This window comes from Saccopteryx leptura, chromosome 2 (genome assembly GCF_036850995.1).
Source record: "Saccopteryx leptura isolate mSacLep1 chromosome 2, mSacLep1_pri_phased_curated, whole genome shotgun sequence".
Classification (NCBI taxonomy): Eukaryota; Metazoa; Chordata; class Mammalia; order Chiroptera; family Emballonuridae; genus Saccopteryx; species Saccopteryx leptura.
Window position 1 is genome coordinate 1,818,836 of NC_089504.1, and position 19,226 is coordinate 1,838,061.

The 19,226-nt window shown below is 63.4% G+C and overlaps 2 protein-coding genes across 8 annotated transcripts in view; both read right to left on the reverse strand.

The window, feature by feature from the left end:
* Nucleotides 1–539: 539 nt before the first annotated feature.
* On the reverse strand, nucleotides 540–9,313 carry INPP5E (inositol polyphosphate-5-phosphatase E). The gene is made up of 11 exons (XM_066366708.1): nucleotides 9,229–9,313; nucleotides 7,488–8,548; nucleotides 6,139–6,262; nucleotides 4,763–4,860; nucleotides 3,883–4,007; nucleotides 3,665–3,784; nucleotides 3,280–3,387; nucleotides 2,939–3,100; nucleotides 2,703–2,818; nucleotides 1,979–2,115; nucleotides 540–1,547 (listed from the first exon to the last, which is right to left on the reverse strand). The coding sequence occupies exons 2-11, from the start codon at nucleotides 8,336–8,338 to the stop codon at nucleotides 1,415–1,417; spliced, it is 1,974 nt and encodes a 657-aa protein (XP_066222805.1). The 5' UTR covers nucleotides 8,339–8,548; nucleotides 9,229–9,313; the 3' UTR covers nucleotides 540–1,414.
* Nucleotides 9,314–9,676: 363 nt separating this feature from the next.
* The window catches only part of SEC16A (SEC16 homolog A, endoplasmic reticulum export factor), a 39,299-nt gene continuing 29,749 nt past the window's right edge, over nucleotides 9,677–19,226 (reverse strand). For 5 of the 7 annotated variants that reach the window (XM_066366698.1, XM_066366703.1, XM_066366701.1 and 2 more), the window contains 10 exons: nucleotides 18,576–18,725; nucleotides 16,724–16,804; nucleotides 16,125–16,181; nucleotides 15,904–16,015; nucleotides 15,023–15,160; nucleotides 14,749–14,843; nucleotides 14,086–14,160; nucleotides 13,173–13,232; nucleotides 12,312–12,389; nucleotides 9,677–11,234 (listed from right to left, as the gene is read on the reverse strand). In XM_066366698.1, the coding sequence (XP_066222795.1) occupies nucleotides 11,166–11,234; nucleotides 12,312–12,389; nucleotides 13,173–13,232; nucleotides 14,086–14,160; nucleotides 14,749–14,843; nucleotides 15,023–15,160; nucleotides 15,904–16,015; nucleotides 16,125–16,181; nucleotides 16,724–16,804; nucleotides 18,576–18,725 (915 nt within the window). In that variant the 3' untranslated portion in view covers nucleotides 9,677–11,165. The remainder of the gene's footprint in view (nucleotides 11,235–12,311; nucleotides 12,390–13,172; nucleotides 13,233–14,085; nucleotides 14,161–14,748; nucleotides 14,844–15,022; nucleotides 15,161–15,903; nucleotides 16,016–16,124; nucleotides 16,182–16,723; nucleotides 16,805–18,575; nucleotides 18,726–19,226) is intronic. The other 2 variants (XM_066366700.1, XM_066366702.1) reach the window with 2 other exon arrangements.

The following is a 19,226-nucleotide window of genomic DNA, read 5'->3' on the forward strand; positions in this document are numbered from 1 at the left end:
GGCTAGACCCAACGCCTAGTGAAAACGGTCAAGTTGTCCTTAGTTTCAGGTCCCACTGCCACAGAAATCTGTAAGAGACTTCCAGTTAACCGATTCGAAACTCAACGGCACGTTCATTCACTTCAGCAGGATTTTCTATGTGCAGAGAGTAAGAGCAGCTGCTTGAAATGAGATGGGGCAGGCTGCCCTCCTCTGGTTCCTCCCGCCTGCGTTGGGATCGCGTCACCCTGCTTAAAACTTACAGTGGAGGCCGGTGCTCTGGGGAGCTGGGTGTACTCGTCCACAGAGCTGACTTTGTTGTGGTTCACTCACATCTCGAGTATCCACTTTCCCGTTGACACCTCAGAGCAGTGGACAGACGGGGCATGAATGGGACAGAAATGGGACGGTACAAAACCAGCAGGAGTGAGGTGCAGGGTCTGCCTTTTCTTCTAAGGACACTGAGGACAGGTTCTATGTACAGGTGGTTTCTTTCTAGGACTCACTCTGGCCAGAAAGTGTTTCGGATTCAATATGTGCATTTATTTAAAAATATAAATATGGAAAAATAAATAATTGAAAACATTAGATGGGGGCCCCTAGGTTTTTCCCCACACTCAAAAGCGTATGCTTTTTAGAAAAGACCGGGTTAGAAAGGGACAGCAGGCTCTGAACAGAACTCCAGGTGTGGGGTGCTGGCCTGGGGGACAGGTGAGAACGCCCTGTGTGGGGTGCTGGCCTGGGGGACGGTGAGAACACCCTGGCTGGTGAGCGCACTGCTGTGAGCATCATCTGTGACTGACGGAGCAGAACCGAGAACGGGGAGGTGGCATCATGGCTGGAGGGCTCGTCCAGCCCTAAAACGTCGGCCACAACCCCCTCGTCCCAGCCCAGCACTGGGGGCCATGGCCACTCCCCGGTCATCGTCTGGCTTCCACCTGGTGACCAGCTCAGCCTTGGCGTGGTCCTGGTCCGAACACGTGCCATGGGCCCCCCACTGAGAGCGGCCTGCTTGGTCCCAGGCCAGCTGTGCTCAGACGAGGAAGGGCAGGAGGAAAGAGACCTGGACGCTGGGGCGTCCACGGGTGCACAAACTTGGAGGAGGTGAGGGTCAGTGTGGGCTCTGCTGCTGGCTTCAAAGGGGAGTCCCCCTAAGTGACGATGACAGGTGTGGGCGGACAGTGTTGGGCCCAAGCTCCACCTGCCATGAGCAGGGAGCCAGGACGTGTGCAGGGAGGACATGGGAGCAAGTCCTGGGTTCTGGGGTGGGGCTGTGAACTGCCGGCCCTGCCGTCCAGCCCCGGAGGGCTCTGCTGAGGAGGGGGGACGGACGGCCTCCAGCTGCGGTTGGCACCCCCAGAGGCTGAGCCCTCCCAGGGGCGCCTCCTCACCCTTCGCGGGGTTCTTGCAGTGGCCTGCGGCCCAGCTCGCTCCCTCAGGAAACGGTGCAGACAGCACTGGCAGGCTGCGTCTTCAGGGCCTGCTGTCTCTGAATTTCTTTGGAAATCCGCCTTTTAATTCCTATCAGGTACAGTTCACGGTCAAACTTGCCAGCAGCCAGTGGAATGCTGTGGATACGAGAGCCGTCAGGAAGGAGGGCTGAGGCCGCGGGAGGGGTGCCAGCGCCCTGCCGAGTCTCAGGCTGCCCGGCCCACACCCCCAGAGTGACGCTGGGAGCGTCAGAGTGACGCTCAGCCTGGCTCTGCTGAGATGACCAGAGGTCCGGCCACCTCTGGGGGCGCACGGGCCGGGCCGGGTCCCGACCCCGTGGCGTGTCGCTCATGTGACAGCTGCTTCAGATCCGTCCATGGCTGTGACCCCTGGTGGGGCAGCCGGCACCCTGCTCCTGTCTGGGGGTGTCAGGACGCAGAGACAATGGCCTGCACCAAGGTCTGAAGATGGTACCCTCCAGGCATAGGCCTGGGTTCTGCTCTGTCCCAGAACCACCCCCCCCGCCCTGGCCGCGAGCCCCAAGAGCGAGAAGGCCAGGGACACTGACTTGTCTCTGCCTGGCCGCACTTTCACCCGGAACAGGCCGTACACAGGGCGGTGGTCAGAGGTTTTGATCCCAGGACAGGAGGAGTACTTGAGCGGACAGATGTCGTCCTTGTGCCGGTTCCGGTACATGACCCGGTCCTGCAGGAAGAGTCCAGAAGTGGGGGACCCGTGACACCCAGCTCGCTGCAGGCTCTGACCTGCTCCCCCCTTCCCCCAGCTGCGTGAGCTGAGTCCTGAGTCAGTCCTGCCGCGGGAACCCATCCCTGAGCCGGGGCACCCTGAACCCACTCTACTGCCGGGCGTCCAGGAGCTGGGCAGGCCAGCTGTGCCCAGGCTTTCCCCGTGCGGCCCCGAGGCAACACCTGCTCCCCTCAGCACTGTGGGAGCCGGCAGAGGCAGCCAGGGTCAAATTCGCACCCGCCACCCACGCTGGTCCAGGGCCTGCGGTCTGGAGCCCCTCCTTCGACAAGGTGTCTCCAACAGCACGTGGCGGGAGTGACGGACATTGCGGCGAGCTGTGCACCAGGCCTCTGAGAGTGGGGGGCTGGGTGCCCGGCTCAGGATGGCCCTGGGAGGAGGGCATTTCGGTGCAGTCACTGGCCCACACTAGGCACGCCCCGGCCGTGTGTGCCGGCTCCTGGGGGGCGGGCTTCCCAGCGTGCAGCACACCCCTGCTCCGGAGCGTGAGTGCACCCCACCCTGCCAGCAGGGCCAGCTGCGCTCACCGTGTAGGACGGGGTCCTCTGCTTGGATGACGTGTCGTACGAGTCCTTCCCAATGTCGAACTTGTACGATGGCAGGAAGTGGATGTCTGGCTCCTGGAAGCCCTTGAAGATGGACCCTGGGGTGGGCCCGGGCGTGTCTCAGACCGCGGGCACGGGACTCCAGCTGGTCCTCTCCTGGTTGCCGCCTCCTCCCCAGGCCGTGCCCCTCCTGGGCACCGCTCCCTCCTCAGCCTCACCTCTCTTCATCTCCCGGGCGAGCTGGTCGTGCTGCAGCAGGGCGGGCACCCTCGCTCCCGGGTCCTGCTTCAGGATGGACTCCACGGCCACGCGGCCGCCGCTCAGCCGGAAGTTGAAGTCTCCAAACCAGAACACCCCGTCGAAGCGAGTGGTGACGTCCGCTGGGGCACAAGCCAGGGAGCCCCTGAGCCCAGCCCTCCCCGCGCGCCAAGCCTTAGAAACGGGTCGGTCCGGGCCCCCGGCCCCGATCTGTCTCCCCTCAACTACCCAGAGCACAAGGCAGGGGCCGCCTCCTCTGGGGAGGGGAAAGCACTGTGAGCACCGCCCCCCGGCCACTCACCAGCGTCGGAGCGGTAGGGGCAGGTGTCCGGCACGTTCCTGGGCAGGGCGAGGCCCTGGATGGTCTTGCTGTAGTCAAGCAGCCTCTCGCTGACCTTCCCGTCTCCCGCTGCAAGGACAAGGTGGTGGGGGCCTCTCCAGGGGCCAGGCACCGACTCGGGGCTGGACTCCGGGTGGTGGGTGTGGGTGGTGACCCCGTGGCGTGGCCTGCAGTGACCCATCCTAAAACCTCGCTCTGGAATGGAGCCCGTGAGATGAGGCCACCGTCACTCCTATCAGGGTCCCTTAGGGCCCAGAGATGCAGGTCCCATGAGGCCAAGCTCTCCCGCGGGAGGAGCGGCGCCTCCCACGACACCCGGGTGCAGGTGCGGGTGCAGGTGACTTACAGGTGAAGTGGGATGTGATGAAGAGGAAGGAGGTGCCGAAGAAGGTGAAGCCGACGCCCAGGGCCCCCTTGGTCTTGATTTGGGACACGATGCGCGTGGTCACGGTGGAGCTCTCCACCTCTGCGTGGGGGGAGGAGACGGCAGCCCAGCGAGTCCAGCAGCACTGGACGGAGAGCAGGGCGTGGGCGGGGGCTGGCGCGTGGGCGGGGGCCGCCTACCTGAGCAGAACCAGATGAGGTCCCGGCGGAGGAGCACGGACATGTGGAGCGCCCCGTGGGCCGCGGAGTGCAGCATCACGTAGTGCGGGCCCAGCGTCTCCTGCAGGCGTGCCTCCCACTCCCGCCTGCAGGGAGGGGGAGGCTGAAGGCGGCCCTGGGGAGGGGTCCTGCAGAGGGGACCCGCCTCCTAGCTCCACATCCTGGGGGGGGAGAGGCCTTCACGGTCCCGCCTCCTCGCCTTGCAAGGAGAATGGCAGGCTGTGCAGACTGCCGGGCCAGAAAGGGGGGCTTCCTGGGACATCTGCAGCAACGTCACAGGCCCGTGTCATCCTGCTGCCTCGAAAGGGCTCCAGTGACATGGGGTCGGGTCCTGGCCCCAGCTGAGACTCGGTCAAGAACCCCCGGCCCACCTGGCCGAGACCCGGGGAGAAGTCCCAGACCAGGGCGTGTGCTGCTGCGTGAGGAGCAGGATACCCGTCCTGTGCACGTCCGGGAGCCAGCCCCCCTCGCCAAGTGACCCTCAACAGCGCTGCAGGTGCGCGGCCAGACAGGACAGGTGAGCAGCAGCCCCCCGGGCCACAGGGTGGGTCAGCGACACCGTGGAGGGGTCTGGTGGGAGCCCCGGGGGACTGAGTGGCCACACTGCTCTCTGCTGTGTTTGTACCCTTCTCTGACTGGCCTCGTGTATTTTAAATACCCAGAGTCACCATTTCAGAACGTGGTTTGCGTGTTCGGCTCAGGCCTGGTGGCAAGGGTGGGGGGCGGGGGCTCGGGTCACAGCAGCTGCAGTCCCCGGAAGCCTGCCTCGGCAGTGCTGTTCACGGGGACCAGGAGGGACCGAGGGGCTCAGGGAGATGCAGGGTGGGCCGGGGGCCCCTACCTGTCGGAGCAGCCCTCCTGGACGCCGATGACGTACAGGTCCTGGGCGTAGTCGGCCTCGGCGGGCAGCAGGAGCTCATCCAGGTTTGGCGGCAGCTCCTGAGGAGAGGCGGCGCCTAGCAAGGGGCCGGAGGGACCCCACCTGGGGACGTCGTGGCCTCTCCCCATCCCAGCCCGTCACGGCCAAGGCTGTGTCCCCTCAAGGCTGCCGGTAAGTTGGCCACATCCGGCCCCCGCCCAGCTGGCCACGGAGCCTGACCCTCCGTGAGTAGTCCTTCCACACGCACACCCGGCCGGCGTGCAGCTGGGGTGCAGGGGCCCCGCGTCCATCTCCCTCCACCCTGTGGCGGCGACGCCAGTTCTGCGGGCCCAGCACGACGGCCGCGCCCCATGGACGGGCAGAGTGGCTCCCCGAGCACGGCAGGGCCAGCAGCCTGGGCACCTGCCGCCCCTTCTGACTCAACAGAAAGTCCCTTCCACCTCCCAAGCCCTGCCTTGTTTTCTCCCCAGTGACTGTCACCCGGCTGTCAGCGGGGACACGGCCACAAGGAGGGGAGGCCCATCCAACCTCCCCTCACCCAACACTGTCACGCACAGGGGACAGGAGGCACCAGGGGAGCTGCCTTGAGGACCCTGCTTGTGGCCGCGATTCTGTCCCTCACCCCGCGGGCGTCAGGACCACGCACAGCCCAGAACAAGGCCCCACCCGGCCCCTGGAAGTCAGGGGCCCGCGGCAGGATGCCGGAGAGTGCGACACTGATGACAGAGACCTCGCCTTGCGAAGGGGCCCCAGGGAGACACGGGGTTGGCTGAAGAGGAAGCCGGCAGGGACCGCGGCCAGAAGGCTTCCCCAGAAATCAGCGTGCAAGCCCTGGCCTGCGGCTCTGGGTCCACCGTGGAGGTCAGGATGTGACGCGCCCCTCGGACTGGGGTGTCCGCGCTCACCTACCCGACAGATTTCCTGGGTGCCCCCACCTTGCAGGTGGGACTCAGGCAGGTGTAGGGGAGGTCGAGGGGTAGAGCCCCAGCTGGCAGGGGCCACACGAGTGTGAAACAGCCCCAGGCAGCTCTGCCTGTGTGTCAGGCCCCACAGGACACAGGGGTGACCCCAGGGCAGACGGGGGAGCTGGGGGAGAGGGAGCCAGCGCAGTGTCAGCCACGGGAGGAGGGAGGCCATCGTGGGGGAGGGGCTGTCCCCCCGAAACGGCTCTAAGTCAACCGGCTGTGAGGGAAGGCTGCCCTCCTGCCCGTCACCAGGGCAGTGGGGTGTGGGGGTAGCAGGGGGAGTTCTGGGGTGTCGGGAGCTGGGGGAGACTCGGAGGCCTTGGGAAGAACAGGCAGGAACCTCCTCCCGGGAGAGGTGGACGGCCTGTTTACCTTCTGGCCCTGCATGTTCCAGGTGGCCACGAAGAGGGCCACGCTCCGGTCCGGGAAGTACCGGGCGAGCTCGTCTGCCCCCATCAAGGCCCCACTTGCCAGGAGACTCCCCTCCAGGTAGCTCCTGCGGAGAGGGGGCCCAACTGAACTCAGGGTCCGAGCAGATGGACCCAGGGAGGGCCGGCCGCCGGGACAGGCCGCTCAGGCTCCTGAAGTCAGGGGCCGCCACGGCCGGATGTGTGCTTTTATCGACCCGCCTAGCCCTGGCTGGAGCAGAGGCCTGGTGGATGTGGCGGGGCCCGTGGGGGAACCGAGAGGGGAGGGTGGAGCTATGGCCCCGAGGCTGAGCTCTCAGGAGAAGCCCGATTCCGTGCAGGCGGGCTCAGAAGCCCCTGTGTCCCGCGTCTGGTGAAGTCATGGACACATGCCAGAAGCATGTGTTTGGGAGTCACGAGCAGAGGGGAAGACATGACGATGGCACCCAGGTTCTCGCTAAGCCATAAAAGTGTCAATATGGCCTGACCAGGAGGTGGTGCCGTGGATAGAGCGTTGGACTGGGACGCAGAGGACCCAAGTTCGAAACCACGAGGTTGCTGAGTGTGGGCTCATCTGGCTCGAGCGCGGGGTTGCCGGCTTGAGTGTGGGATCATAGACATGACCTCATGGTCACTGCTTTGAGCCTAAAGGTGGTCGCTGGCTTGAAGCCCAAGGTCACTAGCTTGAGCAAGGGGTCACTTGCTCGGCTGGAGCGCACCCCCACCCTGCCCAGTCAAGGCACATATGAGAACAATCAATGAACAAGTAAGCCGCAGCAAAGAACTGATGCTTCTCATCTCTCCCTGTCTGTCTGTCCTTATCTGTGCCTCTGTCTCTGTTATACACACACACAAAAAATGTCACTGTGGGTTCATTGTTAAAGCCCACACAGCCCAGAAACCAAGCGTTCTTCCACGATGCAAACCTCACCCTCCTAGTGAGTGACGGTGGGGGCTCAGCAAACTGGGTCCCAGAGCACCAGGGAAACCACGGGACCCCGCTGGAAGCAAAGGGAGGAAATCAGGCCCCGCCCGCTGCCCGAGAGTGGACCCTAGAGACCCTCCGTCCATGTGGCTCAGCCCAGGGTCTGGCAATCACATGTCTAGCCGTCAGTCCTGGACGTCCACGCGGAGAGGTTCTAGGGTGGAGCCCGGAGACAGGGCTACGGATGGAGAGCGTGTTTGCTACACCTTCATGCCCTTGACCCATCTGGATGAAAATGCCATCACGAGGTCCGCATGGGGCTTGCTCTGGAAACCTAAATACCAGGCCACGGACCCCGTGCCCCCCCACCCCTCCCTGGGAGGCCCTACCTGCTCCGGACGTCCTTGGCGCGGATGGGTGCCAGGAAGCTGAAGGAGGATTTGGCCGAGCGCAGGGAACAGTCGTCGCAGGCCAGGGGGCTCGGGGTCCGGCCGGGGCCCAGGCTGCTGTGGGGTCGGAAAAGCCTGGTCTGCAGGCGGAGCTTGTAGTCCACCTGATCAGCATCCACCTTGTTTGCTGTCCGCAAGGAGTCGGAGGCAACGTTCCAGTCCATGGCGGGCAGCGGGCGAGAGGGGAGCCTGCCGCTGGGCGGCCTGGGGCTGCCCCCGGCCGAGGCCCCCACCCGGTGCAGGAGGTCCGAGGAGCTGCCAATCATCCTGGAGCCGCCGTTTCCCCACGAGGAGGGGCTCCCTCCCGCATTGCCAGGGGCCCGGCCAGACCTGGGGATTTCCTGCAAGGAGGTGCTCAGGCAGGGCGGGGAGCAAGGGTGGGCCAGGGGCCCGGGGACCTGGTCCTGCAAGGAGCCCCCAGAGGGGCTGGCCCCATTCTGGGGGGCCAGGTCCTCCCGGCTGCTTTGCAGACGCCGCCTCCTCCAGCCCTTCTCATCCAGGGACAGTGCCCGCTCCAGTCTGGGCCTCGCCGGCGGCTTGGGGGCGAAGGGTTTGGCCTTCGCCTGTGGGTCTTCATTGCTGCTGATTGTTGCTGGACTGTTCAGAGGGACTACTGGGCTGTTCTCAGGGCCAGGAGGGTGGTCAGTGGGCGGGGACCCTGGGCAGGGGGCCAGGTCTTTGTTGGGAAGTTGCCTCTTGAGCATTCCGTCTTCGGGCTGCAGATGCCCGTGGGCCGTGGGCTGCTGGGCAGCCGGCTCGGACCGCCCCAGGCAGGCGGACTCGGAGGGCATAGTCCAGGGTCCGGTTCTCACAGAGGATGGCAGCCAAGCCGACCAGGGAGATGGCTCCTCGGGGCTGCCAGCGAGGCCCAGTGTCAGGGCCGTGCGGTCAGATGTCCCAGGTGAGGCGGAGTGAGGATCTGCAGGGGCTCCCCGTCAGGCCTGGGGCCGTCCAGCAGGGGTGTGGCCGGCTGCTGCATGGCTGGAGTCCTCCACAGGGCCCTACGGGAAAACTGCTCTCACTTCCACGAAGTCACGTCCCCGAAGGGCAGCTACAGTGCAGGGTAGCGGGGGTACAGGCCGGCAGCAGGCCTGCAGAAACGCACTCAAGGAGACGCTGCCGCCTGCGCCTCCTCCTAAGACCGAAGCCACCTTCCCGATGGGGGCCTGCTCCTCACAGGGGGCGCTGGGGGAGTGAGGATGCCGACCCCTCCCCAAGGTGAAGGCCAGCGGAGGCCGGTTTCCAGGCGCCGCCTGGGCTGGGGGTCCCACCGGCGCTGGCGCGGCCGCGCGCCCCCCACGTCGCCCGCAGACCCTGCACCAAGCGCCGGCGGCTCCGAGCAGGTCCGCGGCGCAGCTGCCCAAGGCCCCGGCTCAGAGCCGGCGGCTCCGGGGCAACGACCGCAGCGGAGCTGGGCTGGACGAGACCCGCGCTCCAGGGTCAGCCCGCGCCGGACCCCGCCCACGGGTCATCTCGCGCCCGGGGGTTGTCCGTCCCGGACCCCCGAACCCGCCCTAGGGTCCCTGCGCTCTGAAACCCGCCCAGCACCCCGGCGCCCCGCCTCGACCCAGTGCCCCTGAGGTCAGCGCTCAACCCGGCCCGGACCTGAGCCCCAGGGTCACCCCCATACCCTAACTCTGCGCCCAGAGATCGCCAGCCCCTCCGGGACCCGCGCCCCTACCTCTCGGCGCCGCCCGCCTCCAGCCCCGCGGGCCTCGGTGGCCGCTCCTGGCAACCGGCGGGCAGGGCGGCCAGACCCGCGCCTGCAGCGGCCCCTGGCGGCCGGAGGACCCAGCTGCAAAGCGCGGGAGGGCGAGGGGGTGGCCGCGGAGACTGCCCCTCACGAGCGGCGTCCCTCCTCGCGGGGTCCGCGCCGGCCCGCACCTCTCGCCTCTGCACGGGCGCCCAGTCTGGACCTGCCCTGTAAGTGGAGCCCGAACACACCTGCCCCCTCCGCAGGCTGCCCACGTTCACCTGGGAGGCAGGATGGGCTTCAGAGCAAACCCACCCACCTCCCCGGCTGAGCCCTGGAAGAGCAGGACGCCGCGGGCCACACCGCAGCACGAACAGGTGCGGCGACCTGGGTCCTGCAGGCTCGCTGGCTTCAATCAGCGGAAGCAAACAACAGGTGAGCGCTGAGAGCGCAAAATATTTTATTTAACAATTTGCAGCGTAACAATTTGCATTTAGGAAAAATAGCAGCTCCCGCCTGGAGGAAGCTTCTTGAATCAAAGTCACTAACAGAGAACAGTGGGCGGAGGAAGCCGAGGCGCAGGAGGGTCTCAGGCCCCAGGAATGCCCCCTGAACCCAGGGACACAGGCGACGCCCCAGCGAGGCCAGGCCTTTCCCAGGCGTGGCTCCAGTCCTGCCCGTCTGTGGAATAGGGGTGGGTCTGTCTGTCCTAGCCGATCCAGGAGCACGGGAAAGACCCTCCTCTGGGATTTAAAACACGGAGAACCACGGATATTAGTTCCTACTGAGTTTCATAAATATTTAAATCTTTCTCCAGTCTCTTTAGACTTGACAAGAACGTGAACAGTCTTAACAGTCGCTGATGCCGTAAAGCTGAGTCCAGGAGGAGAAGGTCCCTCACAGGCCTGTGGTCAGCTGCCGTAAAGCTGAGTCCAGGAGGAGAAGGTCCCTCACAGGCCTGTGGTCAGCTGCCGTAAAGCTGAGTCCAGGAGGAGAAGGTCCCTCGCAGGCCTGGGGTCAGCTGCAGGGTCTCCGTGGCGACCACTCAGCAGCAGCTGTCAGCCTCTGGAGCTTCCGTCAACAGGTTATTTTAGGCCACTTTCTCCAAGAAATGGCCAACTCCTGCAGTGAAGTCACGTAGGAGAGAGGAAGCGTCTGGGCCGGGCAGCACTCTGAAGCCACCAGAGAAGCGAGGCGGTGGCCAGCGTACAGCGCACGGCGCCCACACTGCTGCGCCGACAATGGCTCTGAGCAGGCTGCGCACAAGGAAACCCTAATAGACCGATGTCGGCCGCGCCCCTGTGCCCGCTCAGCACTGAGGACGGTCACATCTGGAACACGGGTCCTGTTACAAGCTCTCGTCCCTCACGGGCCCGTGGTCCTGACCGGGCACAGACAGTGCTGCAGGCGAGACTCTGGGCGCTGACCTAACCGGATGTCCCACTCCCGACACCGACTGGGAAGGCACCGTCCAGTCGCGGCTCCAGGTGAGACGGCAGGGCTGGGCGCTGGCTCCCCGGGCCGCAGGGCAGGCGTCCGGAGGCGCACTGTCTCCCAGTGCCTCCCAGGAGCCGTGGCTGGACCTGGAATAACGTCTCGGGGTCCGAGACGCCCTCGCTGAGGAGCTCCAGTCTCCCCTGTGGCAGAGTCCCAGCCGCACTCAGTAGCATTCTTAGGTGACTAAGAACGTTTATCCCAAAATCCTCCTCCAGGTGGAAGGTTCTGAGTCCAAGACCACGCTTCCCTGCAGGCTGTGGAGCTGTGGAGCTGTGGAGTATGGGCACACTTCCTGCAGACAGGGCCACGCTGTGCTCTGAGCCACTGCGTGTCCCTCTGGGAGCGGAGGGGAGGTCGCAGGCAGGCAGTCTGCATGTTGGTGGAGAGTCACGTCAGGTTCCTGATGCTGACCCACGAGAGGGCGTGGTCTACCTCATCGCTGGGTACTTCCTCTGGCCAATCCTCCTAGACTGGGAACCTCCAGAGGGCGCAGAGGCCTGGAAGGACACAACAGCACTGACTGCCACCCGCCTGCCCGAGGTGGTGACACCCAGGGAGGGCTCAGCACATTGGGACACACCCCTGACGTCAGACACGCCTGCTCTATCCCTGACAACTGGCCCGTGGGCATCAGATCAGGTGCAGCAATTGGCCAGGGGCTCTGCATGAGGCCAGTCTGCGGGCGGAGTCTGGAGAGCTAAGGAGCAGCAGGGAAGGACAGTGAGTGAATGCAGGCATGCCTCCTATCCCGCACAAACCCCAACGGGAGAGCTGAGGGCTGGCGCAGAGGCCGAACTATGAGACGGGGTTGGCAAGGAGACCACTACCACTGAATCCTGAAGCAGAAAGGCAGACGGTGGCCAGGTGGAAACAGGACAGGAGGCCAACAACAGCCTCATCTGCAGAGGCTGACACAGAGGACAGCAGGGGGTGGGGAAGGTGTGGGCGCAGGGCGGCTCAGAGCGAGGAGACCAGGGCACAGAGGACAGCAGGGGGTGGGGAAGGTGTGGGCGCAGGGCGGCTCAGAGCGAGGAGACCAGGGCACAGAGGACAGCAGGGGGTGGGGAAGGTGTGGGTGCAGGACGGCTCAGAGCGAGGAGACCAGGGCACAGAGGACAGCAGGGGGTGGGGAAGGTGTGGGCGCAGGGTGGCTCAGAGCGAGGAGACCAGGGCACAGAGGACAGCAGGGGGTGGGGAAGGTGTGGGCGCAGGATGGCTCAGAGCGAGGAGGCCAGGGCACAGAGGCAGGGAGGCAGGCTGTGCATCAGGACCACTCGGGGTCAGGGGAGGTGCTCCACTCTGAATGCCAAGGCCCCCTGCAGACCCCCGCCTCTCTCAGCCAGTCCAGACTGCAGAGGCAAGAGCCTGGAAGGGAGGAGAGGGAAAGGAGAGAGCTAGGAGACAGCTGAGACACTCCCACCTGGAGGGCCGCACTTCCAGGTGAAGGCGGCCCGGCCTGCGCAGCCCAGGAACCCACAGGGAGAGTCAGCAAGGCGCAGTGGCAGAGCGGGAGCCGGGTCACAGGTCGGGGGAACGGTTTCTCCCACCTCCTCCCTGAGCCGGCAGCCGCTCACCTGTGAGAACTGCGTGGGGTTGTAGAAGGGCACGGCTGGCGCGGGGGCGGCCCCTGCTGGGGGGTGGTCACTGGGAGCCTGAGGACAGAGAGAGCAGCTCGGCTCAACAAGACGGCCTCGCACACTCAGACACCGCTGCTGAGGAAGGACTTGCACTACTGTTAAGTGAGCCACAGAAGCAGGTGGAAGAGACTTCTTCCAACACTGGGTTTAATTATTTACGGTTCACAGAGAGATGATGCAAACCAAGCAGCATGCAGAGAACTCCGGAACCAGGGCATGCAGGGCACCGACGTGCAATGTTAGTGTCAGGCAGCAGTGAGGAGACACTGGCTACTAAGTGTCCAGCTACAGAACCCAGTGCTTTCATATGCAAATTAGGCCACAGGAGCCTTCCAGCGGGGCCGCCAGAGAAAGCCTGGTTCCTCGCTCCAGAGAGGGACGCAGCGTTCCTTTATTTCCCTCGCTGACTGCTGTCGCTGCGACACTCTGCCCAGCCTAAAATCAACCTTCTCGCGCTGGGTCAGAAAAAGGAATTCTCTCTTTCAAACGACACCCCAGTGACGACCAACACACTCACACAGGGAGGCTATGGCCCAGGGCTGGTCATTTGGAAAACCCAATTCAGACAGAGCGCAGTTACAAAGTCCCTGCCCCCTGGAACGTGTGGGGTGCGCACTATGTCGTCAGAGCATCTGCACAGGTAACACTCTACGACACAGGAAGAAAAGGAACACTGCGTCCTTAGTCATGGGACGGCTGGGGACACCATGTCATGTTAGTGACCGACTGACACAGCCCTTAGAGGAGAAAGGCCACCCAGTTCAGCCCTGTGCTCAGGGAACCGCCAGCCACAGGTACCTGGTCAAAGTGCTGGCTCACTTCCCGTGACAGTGAACTCATTGAGCTACAGCGTGAAAGCTACAAAACATGGAGAGCACAACACACAGGGGTCAGCGTGCGCGTCAGCCACACGGCAGGCCGGCCAGTCACTCCGGACAGCTTCACGAAGCCATTAGAATCCCAGCGGCAGAAAGCTAGTGAGCTCAACATTCCCATTTCAATGCACGGTTTTGGTTAAAAAACAACCGTTAGTGTGAGTGTGTGTGTGTGTTGTGTCATGTCCATGCCTTGGCCCAAGTTGCTGGACCTCACGACCACATGACACACGAGAACCGGGCATGCCAGGCTGCGGGCAGAGCTCGAGTGTGAATCCAGACCCCTCATGTGTTCATACTCCGGAGTGATTCTGTCCAAGTGAGTGTGATTTTATTTTTAGGAATATAGTAACCCTTTCGAGTTGTAAAAAGTATTCAAACTGCTTTTCCTACCCAGTAACTTTTTTTTTTTAAGTGAGAGAAGAGGAGATAGACAGACTCCCGCATGCGCCCCAACAGGGATCCACTCGGCAACCCCCGTCTAGGGCTGATGCTCGAGTACGGAGCCATTTTTAGCGCTTGAGGCTGACACGCTCGGACCAACTGAGCCATCCTCAGTGCCCGGGCCATGCTCAAACCAATCGAGCCACTGGCTGCAGGAGGGAAAGAGAAAGAGAAGGGGGAGAGGGAGGGGGAGAAGCAGTTGGTTGCTTCTCCTGTGTGCCCTGACCAGAAATTGAACCCAGAACAGCCATACTCTGGGCTGACACTCTATCCACTGAGCAGCCAGCCAGGGCCATTAACATTCATTTTCAAAGGACAAAGCCACTGGACAGTAAGAACAAGCTTCCTAGGCCTGGACTTCGGGCAGAGACTCCATGGTGGGCACCCCTTACCTCTCCCCCCGGGGAACTGTCCACTGGGCAGAGGGCCAGTTCAGAAGCAGGAAGCAAGGCTGCCGCATGTACAACCTGCCGGGAGAGACAGGAAGTGCAACTGCCACGTTCAATGGACAAGCCTCCCGCAGGGGCAGTGACACAGACCCTTTCCCTGGCCCGGGCCACGAGCTGTGTCACCCCATGGCATGTGCCCTCAGAGAAGCGGGGGGACAGACCCACTGTGGGCACACCCAGACCTCACCGTCTCATGTCCCACTGCCTGCCCCCTAATGGCCTTTGACTCTGTGCTACTTTTATCCCATTTCTTGGAGAAGGAAACAGGCCTGGAGAAGTGACTTCCCCCAATTCCACAAGCTAATGAACAGGGAGTCGGGGCGAGTCCCCTCGATCCAACTTCAGGGATCACACCCTGAACCTCTCCTTCACCTTAAGTTTCAAACATTAAAAGCTCTCTTGAGCATGTGGTTTCAGTGAGACAGTGGGAACACGACACGTGGGTGGTTCTCGCCCGTGAGTCTCCAGACATTCGCTAGGAGTGAGCTCTCGAGAGAAGCGGTATTTTCCGGGGACAGGATGGACAGACTGCAGGAGAGGACTGACGCTCCGGCCGGGAGGAGGCAGCTGCCACATGCCCCACCCTGTCCCGTTGCACCCACTCACCTGGGGTTCTGAGGAAGGTTCTGGATGGGCCAGACCCCCGGCGGGCACCTGCCCTTCCCTGCCAGCCCCCTCTGTGGGCGGGGCTCCCTCTGCATCTGGAAGGAGACACGCCTCACTCACCCTGAGCCTCAATGCCCCACCCGAGGACGCTCCACGCGTGCACCAACAGGCGAGGGGACGCGGCCCTCCACCGCGAGGGAGGTTTAGGCCGCGGCTCTCGGGGAGGGCAGAGGTCAGGAGCAGGCTGACACAGACGGGCCGCCGCACCGCCTACCTGGGTTTGGTCCAAACAGCTGCACCGGGATCGGGAGGGGGGCCAGCGGGGCAAAAAGGTCCGCGGGAGCCAGAGCCGGGTCAGCGCGCTGGGACCCCCCCGGGTTTAGGATGTCCACGTAGCGCGCTCGGGCTCCGGCTGCAGCGGGAGGAGCAAGTCAGGCGGGCTGCCCACTGACCCAGCTTCCGCGCAGCCCCTCCTCGCTGCGCAGACGGAGAGCTGGCAGGGCCCCTCCAGTCCCAAGTGGCCGGCCAGCAGGGTGGCCCTCCACAGAGCACCTTCCCTGGGAAAGTGCTCCCCTTCCACACACACCGCTCTGGCCCCCCCAACAGTGGGATGGGGTGGCGTCCCCCCATGAAGTCCTCGTGAACCAGCCCCCTCTGTGCTTGGTGGCTACTGCCTACTCCATGTGCTAGATTCACCAAACCCGGGCGCATCTACAGGACAAATGAGTTACCCAAACTAGCTCACTCTGGTTTGTTTGTTTGGGTTTTTTTTTTGTATTTTTCTGAAGTTGGAAGCAGGGAGGCAGTCAGACTCCTGCATGTGCCTGACCGGGATCCACCTGGCATGCCCACTAGGGGGCGATGCTCTGCCCATCCGGGGTGTTGCTCTGTTGCGACCAGAGCCACTCTAGCGCCTGGGGCAGAGGCCACAGAGCCATCCTCAGCTCCTGGGCCAACTTTGCTCCAATGGAGCCTTGGCTGCGGGAGGGGAAGAGAGAGACAGAGAGGAAGGAGAGTGGGAGGGGTGGAGAAGCAGATGGGCGCTTCTCCTGTGTGCCCTGGCCGGGAATCGAACCTGGGACTCTTGCACGCCAGGCCGACGCTCTACCACTGAGCCAACCGGCCAGGGCCCTCACGCTGGTTTGACTCTGTTACCTGCTTTTCTAGAAAACATGTTCACAGAGGCTCTGGGGGGGCCTCCAGGCCCAGGGGCGGCAGCTTGCGGAGCCTTGGGAAGCGACATTGGCGGTGGCGGCGGGGCCTTCTTCTGCAGAGACAGCTGGCTTCAGTAGTCTGCTCACACACAAACCTGGACCCACAGGGACAGAGCCCGGGAGGGCGGGCCCCGCCCAGGCACAGCAGCCACCCCGACGCACCTCCTCCTCCGGCTCGCTGGTGTCCACCCATCGGTTCTTCTTCTCATCCCAGACGATCTGCCACACAGAGCACAGCGTCAGCAGGCAGAGCCAAGCACAGCTGCTCCCACCCCCTGTGACACTTCAAGACTTGAGAAGACACGTATTCAGGTTCGTTCTGAAGCTGAAATACTTGAGCCAATAATCGTGGACGGACACATCACTGAAACACCCACTGGGGCCTCGAGTGCTACATCTTTTTTTTTTTTTTTTTTTGTATTTTTCCGAAGCTGGAAATGGGAGGCAGTCACAGACTCCCGCATGCGCCCGACCGGGATCCACCCGGCATGCCCACCAGGGGGCGACGCTCCACCCATCTGGGGCATCGCTCTGTTGCAACCAGAGCCATTCTAGCGCCTGGGGCAGAGGCCAAGGAGCCATCCCCAGCGCCCGGGCCAACTTTGCTCCAATGGAGCCTTGGCTGCGGGAGGGGAAGAGAGAGACAGAGAGGAAGGAGAGGGGGAGGGGTGGAGAGGCAGATGGGCACCTCTCCTGTGTGCCCTGGCCGGGAATCGAACCCAGGACTTCCGCATGTGAGTGCTACATTTTGCAACACTCACCGATTTGTTCTTGTCGTCTGGCAGGTACGCTTCTGTCCTCTTCTTCCCAGGAAGCCAGCGAGAGAACCAGGACTCGCCACTCTAAACAAAACCACGACAACCTGAGGACAGCGTGCCGAGAGCACAACACAGGACGGTCCTGTGGGACCCGCTCAGACGAGGCCTGGAGGACTCAGAGCCACACAGACAGGGAGCAGATGGTGGGTGCAGGGCTGGGGGAGGGGTGGGAGTGAGTGTCTCATGGGGACAGAGTCACTTTGGGAGGATGAGAAAGTCCCAGAGAGGATGGTGGTGGCCGGACAGCAGTGGGAGGCACCAGTGCCGTTGAGCCAGGTGCTCAGACGTGGCGAAGAGTCAGCGTTACGTGTACTTCACCACAGTAAACACAAGTCAGAACAATGCTGTGCCTTTTGAAGCCTTTTGTGTCTAAATGACGATGAAGAGCCTGACACCCTCCCCATCTGAAGAGTGGCAGGCAGTCTGGGAAAGTCAGTGTGAGACCCTCACAGCAAAGCCCCTGTGTCCCCAAGCCAGAGACCAGGCCATTGGGAGATCCCCTTATTCGTCCAGTGCTGTCCTTCACTTCCTCTAGACACTGAGGAAGCCACGGCGGCCGCCCTCGCTCTCCCAAAGCGGCTGCTCTGACCGGCAGCAGGGGGACGAGCTGCGTGGACAGGCAGACACCGTTTGGCTCCAAGACTGAACGACCTGAGCTCGCTGCAGACACGAGCATCAGAGGCGGCTCCGGCAAACTGAACCCCATTCAAGCTGAGAACCACGCGAGCCAGACGGCACCGCAGGTCAGGAGCTGACGGGGCACTCGGTCCACGAGATGGAAAGGCCTCCTGCAAGCCACTGAGAAAGCAGCTGAACCCGGGGAGGCACGCCCGGCAGAGGACGGAGCTGGAAGCAAGCACGCCCTCCTCTGGGGGAGACCACCGGGAGCCGAGCCCTGAGCCACAGAGCAGCAGAGGGCTGCAGGGGACAGCGCCCTGCGCACAGGGACAAGATCTGGACAGACGTGCAGCTGCGGGACTGCGGCAAGGGTCGCCCGCACCCCTCCTAGGCGGTGCGTTCTACAGCTGGTCAGGGCCTGTGCCCTGGGTGCACACCCAGGAGAAAGGAGCACCCTTGCCAGCAGATGGAGGGCAGCCTGTCGCAGCCGGTGCAGGACAACCTGAGTGTGCCCACCAGGAGGGGCAGCAGCCCTGCCGCAGGCACCCCCACAGCCGACAGACAGGTGTGACAGGTGGGCACAGCCAGAACCCTTCCCCGAGCTGGTGCACCCTGCACACTCCACTGTGTGCTCACCGCCTTCAAAAGTCTTTGGCTTGCCCTGGCTGGTTGGCTCAGTGGTAGAGCGTCGGCCTGGCATGCAGGAGTCCCGGGTTCGATTCCCGGCCAGGGCACACAGGAGAAGCGCCCATCTGCTTCTCCACCCCTCCCCCTCTCCTTCCTCTCTGTCTCTCTCTTCCCCTCCCGCAGCCGAGGCTCCACTGGAGCAAAGTTGGCCCAAGCGCTGAGGATGGCTCTGTGGCCTCTGCCTCAGGCGCTAGAGTGGCTCTGGTCGCAGCAGAGTGACGCCCCAGATGGGCAGAGCATCGCCCCCTGGTGGGCGTGCCGGGTGGATCCCGGTCGGGCGCATGCGGGAGTCTGTCTGACTGCCTCCCCGTTTCCAGCTTCAGAAAAGTACAAAACAATAAATAAAATTAAAAAAAAAAAGTCTTTGGCTTAATGGGGAAAATACCAGTACCTCGTCTTGGCCTCCTGGGTACAAGGGGTGGTGCCCACGAGAGCGAGACCTCCCAGGCCCACGCCGGCCCCAGCCCAGGGGGAGTGGGCTGTGTGTTACCTTCTTAGGCTCCTTGGGCTCCTTCCTGGCTGCCTGTCCAGAGCTCTTCACTTCAGAGGCAGGCATCAGAGCTGCAGGCTGCAGGGCACCCAGGCTGGCTGCCCCCCACCGCAGGGGGGCCTCGGAGTCCTGTGGTGTCCTTGAGGAGCCCTGTCCAAGGCAATGCGGGAGCTGCTGGGGCACCTCCCAGAAGCCCTCAGGACCCCCCGGGAGGCCAGACAGTGAGAGCAGAGGGAAGAAGGCAGGGACAGGCCAACCAGAGGAGACCAGCCCACAGCCAGTGAGCCCCTTGATCCGGGGCCACTGCCGAGATCACAGCACCACCTGGGGCTGAGGAAACGACTCCGTGCATGCACCGAGTGTACAGGACGGTCAGTGGAGCAGTGGGCATTTTAAAAGTAGAAATGTCTGCCTGACCAGGTGGTGGCACAGTGGATAGCGCGCCGGGCTGAGGTGTGGACAGAGCGCTGAGGTCTGGACAGAGCGCCTGGCTGAGGTGTGGACAGAGCGCTGAGGTCTGGACAGAGCGCCTGGCTGAGGTGTGGACAGAGTGCCGGGCTGAGGTGTGGACAGAGCGCCGGGCTGAGGTGTGGAGGACCCAGGTTTGAAACCCCGAGGTCTCCAGCCTGAGCACAGGCTCATCTGGTTTGA